The 9481-nt window shown below is 39.3% G+C and overlaps 1 protein-coding gene across 2 annotated transcripts in view; it reads left to right on the forward strand.

The window, feature by feature from the left end:
* adcy5 (adenylate cyclase 5) overlaps positions 1-9481 on the forward strand; it is a 77688-nt gene that overhangs the window by 58427 nt on the left and 9780 nt on the right. Inside the window, exons 9-14 of one of the 2 annotated variants that reach the window (XM_032566910.1) lie at positions 3861-3883; positions 5571-5730; positions 6477-6574; positions 8154-8241; positions 9072-9188; positions 9279-9437. In XM_032566910.1, coding sequence (XP_032422801.1) covers positions 3861-3883; positions 5571-5730; positions 6477-6574; positions 8154-8241; positions 9072-9188; positions 9279-9437 — 645 coding nt within the window. The remainder of the gene's footprint in view (positions 1-3860; positions 3884-5570; positions 5731-6476; positions 6575-8153; positions 8242-9071; positions 9189-9278; positions 9438-9481) is intronic. The other variant, XM_032566911.1, reaches the window with a different exon arrangement.

Raw genomic sequence — 9481 nt, forward strand, 5'->3', positions numbered from 1 at the left:
GTAAGCCACCCTAGTATGCAAAGAAGAAAAACAAAAATGTGAAAAGAAAATGTATAAAAAGATATATAAGGTCATGCGATAACATATATAGATTTATATCAGGCGTGAACCCAGCCTGCAGTATCCTTGTAACCATAAAAGCAAGCCGTCCTGTTCTGCTGGAGGTTCCTCTTGTGCTGCGCTGCGCTGCAACTCTAAGGCTACAGCCCACTTCATACCAGGTGATGGTAAAACACCAATAAGTTATTTACTGTCCTCAAAAAGACAGAAAAACAGCTGAAGAAAGGAGAGGGGGGCGAAAATGTTCCTAGTTTGGAACAGAGATCGCACCGCACTTTTTCATTGTCTTATCAAATGATAAGTTAATTGCATTTTATTTTAATTGCATTTTATTTCCATTATGTAGTCATCAACTTTTTCTCTGCAGTAAGAACGTTTTTAAATCAGGTAACATTTCACCAATTGAAGTGATCGGAATCCAGCAAGACTCTGATCGTTACCCGATCCTGCACTCGCTCCCCTCGGCGGGAGAAAAATCCAGCAGAAGCGGATCAGCTGCGCCGGACGCTCCAAAGCCTCCGGTCCACTAAGGCGTCCAGATCTGAAATGACATTCGGACAGAAATAGTTCATACATTGATCGATGGTGAGCTCCGCGATGTTCTCTGTGCGTAAAGTTGAAACCTAGTGGTTGGATGCGCGTCATCGCAGTCTGGATACGAAACCAGCAGACGCTCTCTGTACTTATCAAAAGGAGGGTGAGGAAGAATTAAACTTAACTCACTCTGCGGTTTCAACAGAAGGAGCCTTCTGGGTTCACGTTACCTTCCCGCGCCCAGGTTTAAAAGCTCGCAGAGTTCTATTGAGCGGTTTGGATTAGACAGATCCAACTGACCGATGAACCAGCGCAGATTTCTCTGCAGATGCGACCAGGAGAAATTTGTGAGGCTGTGCGTTCAGAGACAGGTGAAGTGCTTGTAATTTAAGTAGAGTCACTTAATTTCATTTATTATAAGTTATTGGGGCCACAGTCAGTGGTTTGTGTCACTACGGAGAAAAAGTTAGATGCTTTTATCTGTGTGAACTATATTCACGGTTTAACTGGGTGAATATTAACTAAGCCGGCTAATTACCCTATGTTAATATGATTAGAATTTGACTGGTAAAAATAGTACATGATTTATTTAATGCATATATATACATTTCTCATTTGTGGCCCCCCTGAGATAGCCCTGGCCCCGCTTTGGCCCCCCCAAATTTAAAAGTCTAACTCCGCCACTGCTTACGCTGGTTTGTGGTTTGTCTGTTTTAAATCTGTCATACATAGAATCTATAAACGAAATAATTTTAAAGCTTTCCTCGCTTTGTTTTTCCACTATTTGAGACTGGCTTGTTTAGAGAGATAAAGATTTAAATGAGCTTTTTGAACATTATACTTTCAACAAAAGCAAAGATTTTTGAGACTCCGGTTATGCATGCGAATCAATACTACAATAATGCTCAGCTCTCCAGTCGAACCTCCATATCATCGACAGAGTAGAGCCATCTCGAACAAAACCAACCCTTTTTCATCCTCAAGCGTCCACTTAACGTACTCCAGTGAAATAGGGAGTCCACAGCAATTCTTATGTCCGCGATCCAACATAATCAGACTCTAAAAACCTTCAAAGTTTCCTCCAGATGAGTCAATTTCTCACAAGGTTTTCATTCATGTTGTGCTATGCTACCAAAAAAAACAACAATTTTTTCTTTGTGCTTTGGGTGAAAATTGCAGGAAATTAAAGGTGTTAAAAGAGGTGTTAAATAAGATTCTCCCTAATGAGGCACATTGATGAGGATGAGGCGTTCGGAGACGACAAAGGCAGCCATCGGGATTTTAGTGCGTTACCATGGGATACGCAGGCTGATAAGCAGGCTAGTTAGCAGTCTGGATGCAAGATGTAGAGTGGGTTGTCCATCCATTTTCTAACACCCTTGTCCCTAGAGGGGTCAAGAGGTGCTGGTGTTTATCTCCAGCTACTTTCCGGGTGAGAGCGGGGTTCACTCTGGACAGGTCACCAGTCTGTCGCAGGGCAACACAGAGACATACAGGACACACCATGCACACACACCCCCACACCTCCCACAGTCAGACCAATTATCCTGACTGTGGGAGGAAGCCGGAGTGCCTGGAGAGAACCCACGCATGCACAGGGAGAACATGCAAACTCCATGCAGAAAGACCCCGGGCCGGGAATCGAACCCAGGACCTTCTTGCTGCAAGGCAACAGTGCTACCAACTGCACCACTGTACGCAGAGTGATTGTGTTCTTATACAACAGATGGGACGGAGTGAAAAAAACAAAAAGAGGAAAATGGCGCCACCTACTGAAGGCCCCTTTTTAAATGAAAGCTGAGGCGTCTCTGAATGTTACTCCCTGTATACGTTCATTTAGCAACAAGTAATGACTGGTGTTCTTTTACATTTTCTTGAAATGAGATGTTTGTGTTGTCACTTTTACCCAAGAGTTATTTTTTTTAACCTGAGCCTGGCATCAGTTTTCATGTTCTCATTCACCGTCACCCTTTCTGTTGTTAACAGCAGAAGCAGAGAGACAGAAAGTAAAGCTGAGCAAACGACCAGAATGCTTTTATCATCACGAAAACAAAAGAATTTAATAAATAAAATAAAAATAATAATATATACGCAGAGGATTCAAGAATTGATTTGTTTTTTTCAGCAAGGATGTTTATACATTAAACCTCAAGTGGGCGCTAGAGACGCACTGGTTTTAGAGTTAAAATTAAAATGGCAGACATGAAGTATGGTTCTGTATTATGGCGATTATTCATTTTTGACTCTGTTTCTAGAGTAATGTTGGTCGGTGTTAGCCTGATTGATGCCATCCTGCTACTTGTGTGAATCGTAGGAGAACAAAAGCTAAAATAAAAAAGATCCATCAGTGAAGCTCTGCTGGACTGTGATCACGTCTTTAAATGTATTTCTATATTTTTCACATTCTTCACAAACATACTGACTGATAGCTATATATCAGTTCTAATACCTGGCTAATAACGTCTTTTCCAGAACTTTTGTATTGATGTAGAACTTTTATTCATTAAACACAATTTGACTAAAATATCTTGCGTCTGGCGTCGCCTTCGCTGTGTAATTCTGACTTCTTTCCACCCACAGGAAACATTTCCTGTTTTTTTTTTTCTCTCTCTCATTGCCTCAAACTGATCATTATGTCATCAGGTCCATAATAACAGTTATTTTTGAGGTAATAATACCTCGTTTGCAGCTGATTGTTATCGTTAGGTTGAACAACGTGGCTGTTATATGTAAAATATTAACCATCATCATTTTGTCAAAGAGGACATCGTATGTTTTCAGTATTTTAAAGTCCTTCTCACTTTGTAATTGAATAAATTAGAATATAAATGACAGGTTGGTTTATTTCTGTAGCTCCATTCACTTAGTAAAGTACATTATATAGATTAATTACACAAACTCCTGTTTTCAAGCCTTTACTTCTGTTAGTTATAATTTTCCGCTTACAGTTAATGAAAACACGACAATTAAGATTTGGATATTACATCAGAACAAAAAAGTAAATGCATTTTGAAAAATAATTAAAGTAATGGTATCAATAAAATGCATGTTTGCTTAAAGGTTGCAATTTTTGTAAAGGGACTTTTGATTCGGACAAACGAGCCTCAGTGGAACATGTGTTCTCATTTTTTTAATGACTCTATTGTAGATAATTGTTCAGATTAACGTACTCAAAGCCAAAAAACACGGCCTCTTTTAGCCTTATTAATAAGTCAAGAAGTACTCAAGTTAATAGTTTGTTTTTCTTTTATGTTCCTGTTTTTCAGGGCTTCGAGGATCCCAAAGACAAGTGAGTAACAGCTCCGTCATCAAACGCAGTACTGGTCACGTTTATTGTCTCTCCTGGTAAGAACGACGTTAAAATGAAGCAAATTTGCCGATTAGTTTCTGAAATCTTTTGAAAAACACTGACCTTCAATTTGAGTACAGTTGTTCCGACAGGTGGGGATGATTGTTGGGATTTTATTTTTTTTTTACTGTGTAAAAGTGCCTCCAATGCCGGCTGCTAACACATTACATTCTCTGCCCATTGAAGAAAAGTCAATGTCAATTCTTTGCTCTTTTTTTTTTTCTAACCCTCTTGTGTTGCTTTGTCCATATCTCTACCAAATCCATTGATGACCCGTTTATTTTAGTTCTCAGGCCAATAATGCCACAAATCTCCACCACACTCAGCAATGGACGTTTGGTCAAATTACTTGTTGTCAGTGTCTGTCTCACCCGACCAAAGCCAATGGCTCCAGATGAAGTCCAAGCACAGCTTAGCAAACGTAACATGTTTATGTTTGTGATGGTAGGATGTTTTCAGCATCTCTCCCAAAATGTTAGTTTTTAATGGTCGTTATGGAGCGTTGTTGATCTTTGAAGCTCGGCGTTCAGTTATATTTAGACAATATCAGCTTGCTAATCAGAAATACTCTAATGTATCTACTCTCTTTCAATAAGAACAGTTGCTTTTGTTGTTTTTCAAACTTTTGAATATTTGTACTCAAATTCACCGCATATTTCTTTCCTAAAATTTGATTCTTTGATTATTGCAAAAGAGTTCATTTCCAGGCTCTCTCCAGATTTTTCACCAGCAAATGCATTCCCAGCTGTAGTCCTGAATGTCAGAAAAGATGCTTCCCTGGAGGCCGACGGCTCATCTAAATGGCAGTGTTCGCAATTTTCACAGAGTTTCTGTGTCATGTAGCCAAATTCATTTTCATAAGCACAAGACGCTGGAGTCTTACCTCGGATATTGTCATCCACAGTCTACCTGCTCAGTAACGTTCTGTAGTGATGCAGCGCCGACCGTTTCAACCAGATGAATAAAGAGAAAAAAAACTTTTAAAGAAGTCATTCTGTCCTTGTTCTTCCAAATCTTTGCTTTTCTTAATTTTTTTCCCTTCAAATAAGCTTGGCATAATTCTTAGTTAAGTTTGTAAATCATGCCAGGTTGAGTGATTTGTAGGGTAAGACATTCAGAGACAAACCTGAATGTTTATCTCTCTGTTATTACACTGTGTAATAACCCTGTGTAATGTTTGTGATGTGATTACTGTGTGGTTACTGTGTAACGGTGTTACTACATTGTTATTATAAGTGTAATAACAGAAACTGCTTATCTTAAAGGGGCAGTTTTATGTGATTTCCAGTCACATAGTGCCATTTTACAGCACAAGCTACCTCCAGTTGTTATAAAAACACTTCAATATTTCACTTCTAATTAAACTGGATCAAACTGAATTTAAATTTTTTTGAATTATTAAGATGCATTTTCATCAATGTGTATTCTTTATCTTTTTTTTTTCTGCTGCATATCTAATCAGTGAACTGTAAAGTAATAAACCAGGCAGAGAAATTCTCGCAATCCTAAGTGGGGTGACGAGTCCTTTTGTTTTGGTCAGATAAAATAAAAATAAGGACAAACTTCCCCCCCACCCCACTTTGTCCTCAGAAGTAAATGTCACTCCGTCTCATCTTTTTTTATTCAGGCATTTTATTTTCAGGAACACGCAGGAAAACCTGAACCCGGAGGACGAGGTGGACGAGTTCCTGGGCAGGGCCATCGACGCGCGCAGCATCGACCGCCTGCGCTCCGAACACGTCAAAAAGTTCCTGCTCACCTTCAGAGAACCCGACCTGGAAAAAAAGGTTAGGCCGCACACGAGCCCGCCGCCGGGAGCATCAGCGGATAAACGGTTGTGACAGGCAATCTGCCGAGCGCAACAACAACAACAAAAAAAACGAAACAAAAAAGCTTTCTCCTTTCTGTGCCTGGAGGACGTCAAAGGAAAGGGAAAAACACAGAAACGGGAGGTTACGTTTGGAAGTAGAGTACTGAAAGTCAAAGCAGGAACACGACTTCAGACGGACAGAACAGACTAAACATGTTACTGATTCGCAGGTTGACTATTTCTGCTGCTGTCATGAAATAGAAACACTGTTATTCTCATCTCAGCCATAAAGGCTTACAAAGCTACTACTGATAGCAGTAATTTCATGAAAGCAATTTGAAAACTAAAGAAAGTACAGACAAAATAATTGACAAAAAAATTTAAATAGATCAGAATCAAATAAATAGATTCAATTGAAATGCATGTAAAGCCTTTCAGAGACAAAATATTAGCTGTTCAAAATGTCAAATTACTTTTCTAACGTAACATTTTACTATTAAGTCCCATTACAATTATGGACTCCTAAATTAATAGCTAACTCGCATCACTTAAACATTTGTAGCTTGACTCAGAAGGCTAAAGAAACGGGTATTTATCAAGTCATCATTGATTGATTGTGTCTATTGACATTTTTGGGGAATTTATTTAATTTTTTTTCCCTTCAAGGTTGGAGTCTAATTCCGTTTGTTGTCTGACATCCAGCTTGTTCTTCCCTGTTTCCAGTACTCCAGACAGGTGGACACCAGGTTCGGTGCGTACGTGGCCTGCGCCACCCTCGTCTTTTTCTTCATCTGCTTCATCCAGATCGTCATTGTGCCGACGTGAGTCACGCTGTGATGGTGACAGATGCTCAGACCCTGGCCGCATGCAAGAGCATTAAGTGGAAGGGAAATGTTTGGTTGAAAAATGTGGAAAATCAACTCTGCTAATGCTATTAATTATTATTATTAGCTAAGACTGACATAACACCTGTCATGAACATGCAGGACTCTATAAATGTTTATGACTGGTGTCATGAAGTGTCATTTGGTAAATAATGACACTTTTAATGCAGAGTTGCACTAAAAGTTGCATTAAAATGAAATTAAAAGTGTCAATTTTGCATTAAAAGTGTCATTATTTACAGATCGACACGTCATGACACCAGTCATAAACATCTATAAAGAGTCCTTCATGTTCATGACAGGTGTTATGTTTTGCTTATGACAGTGTCATGTCACTCTTATGCGCACTTCTTCAAATAAATGTTGCCCAGAAATGTTTGCATTCTACCGAAACTTTCTCCTTCCACTCAACCTTCCATTAGTATGCTTGGAAAGGCCCTCTGTGAACAGCCAGCTTCTGTACAGATGACCTTCTATGTCTTACCCCTTACCTTTTACTGCGTCTGCTGTAACATAACAAAAAATACATTTTTTTCATGGCTTTTTCCATGTACTTATATATATATCTCTATATATATTTTAGCGTATTTGAATTTTCTGAAAAGCCTAACTTCAGGTTTTCATTACCTGCAAGTCATTATTAAAATGATCAGAAATAAACTAATGTAATGTAACTTTAGTGTTTTTAATGAAGTTCATAGATATGGAGATGTACAACAATTACCAAACCTTTATTTATTTTTTTTTTTTTTGCACGGGTTGTTTATAGCAAATTAAATTCTCATGCAACACCGGCTGGTACCAAAAAAAAAACAAAAAAAACCTCACTATAAATCATTCTAATGCATATCTCTTAATGTGTTGGTATTTTTGTTTCGTGAGCCTCTTTGCTTCTGGTCCCTGAGAGAGATTAAGAACAAAAGTTGTGAGGAAGCTGATTATACACTAAACTCTTATTCCCGCTGCAGCTTTATGGTGATAATTGGTGGCCTAAGCTGTAAAGACCTGGTAGAATCAGGTGAGCTTCTCTCCGCCAAAGGTTTTCCTCAGATTCTCGGCTTACTGTCAGAGCCGTCCAGCTTTGACAGAATCGGGACACTCGACTCCAGATCTGTCTGTAAGAAGAAACAAAGTTTAGCTGCACTTTGGGCCATTTTGGCTTTTGTTTGTTTCGTAGGAAGCGGCTCATGAAAACGACATCTTGCTACGTGACGATAACTCAGTTCCTCCTAACCAATCGGAACGTAAAGTGTTTTTACATAATCATTAAGCGGAAAGACACAGAAGAATCATTTAACGCCAGGCAAAACCTGACGTCTTGACGATGCAGGTCTGTTCCTACAGGGAGGATCGAAACAGTTTCCTCCTGCAAAATAAGAAATTTATTTTACTCATCGTGTGGAATTTAGTTCAGATATGTATGCAGTGACATCACTCAGCTCAGTTATGGGTTTTCAACCAGCAGCTTGTCTATATTAAGTAATTGTGTAAATAATAATCTATTTCCTTTCTGCAGCTCCAGTCTGATGATCGGCTTCTTCATCACGTGCTTCATCATCCTGACGGGCGTCATGTTCATCTCAGCTGTGTACTGCTGCTTTGGAGTGAGTAAAATCCACAACCTGTAGCTAAAATGTAAAATTAAAGAATTATTATTTGTTTATTTTTGCTTATTAAAGACCTTTCTTAGTGTCGTATGATGGTTACAGATATTCAGCAGTGTTTACATTATGAAAATTAACCTTCGCTAGTTATGAAGAGCCTTTCTGAAAGATCCGAAGAGCCGCTGCAGGTTGCAGACCTCTGGCCTAAATGAACAGCAGACGGGTCTCCCAATGTCGTGGGGAAAAAAAAAAAAAAAAAAGGTCTTTCAAATAGCCTGTGACATCTCTGTCAGTCTGAATGATCTTGAAAATCACAAAAAGTCGTCTAACTACCATGAAAGAGTGTTGTTGGAGCGACCTTGTGGTGTGTCCACTGGTCAGAAAACAGACCGGATATGTTTTTTTTTTTAAACTGACGGCTCAGATCACCAGATGAATTATCGGTGGATCTCTCCTGCAGTAATTCTCCATTGCTAAATACCGTTAGCACCAATATAATTATACGCTCACTTGATGCTAGAAGTATTTATTTATTTTTTTTAGCTACATTCTTTGCGTTCACTAAAGGAATACGACATTATTGCATTTTAGGCAATAACATGTTTTTTCTTAAGTAAAAAATTTATCTGAATATTTGTTTGTTTGCATCTTTTAATTATTTCTGACATGGTGTTAAAATGGTTTGAGATTAAATGAAAAATCTGCAGAATGTGCCAATATTTTAATCCAATTAATCGATCAATCGCTAGATTAAACAACTAAATAATCGGTAGCTTCAGCCCTAAATCTGAAGGTGAATAATTAATAAGTTCTATATTTTTTCCCACCAGATCTTCCCCGCTCCTCTGCAGACTCTTTCCAAACGTATCGTCCAGTCCCGACTCAACAGCACCTTAGTGGGTGTCTTCACCATCATCATCGTCTTCCTGTCTGCTTTCATTAACATTGTAAGCAATATGTACAGATTTCTTACTGAGGTCAGCGTTCGCGCGCGGTAAATGACCCCAGTCCTCTCACTGACGGTCGGTTTGGCTCAGTTCACCTGCAGCAGTCACGACCTGCGCAGCTGCATCAAGTCGGAGCTCAACATCAGCCGGGACCTGGTGGACGCCTGCCACGCTGTCCTCCTCAACTACAACCTGGACACACAGCACGGCTCCTGCGGAGACGACGCTCTCATCTGCAGCTTCCCTGAGGTGTGTGTATGTCTGAAAACTAACTTTTATTGGATCCCCCCCCT

This window comes from Xiphophorus hellerii, chromosome 7 (genome assembly GCF_003331165.1).
Source record: "Xiphophorus hellerii strain 12219 chromosome 7, Xiphophorus_hellerii-4.1, whole genome shotgun sequence".
NCBI classification, from domain to species: Eukaryota; Metazoa; Chordata; class Actinopteri; order Cyprinodontiformes; family Poeciliidae; genus Xiphophorus; species Xiphophorus hellerii.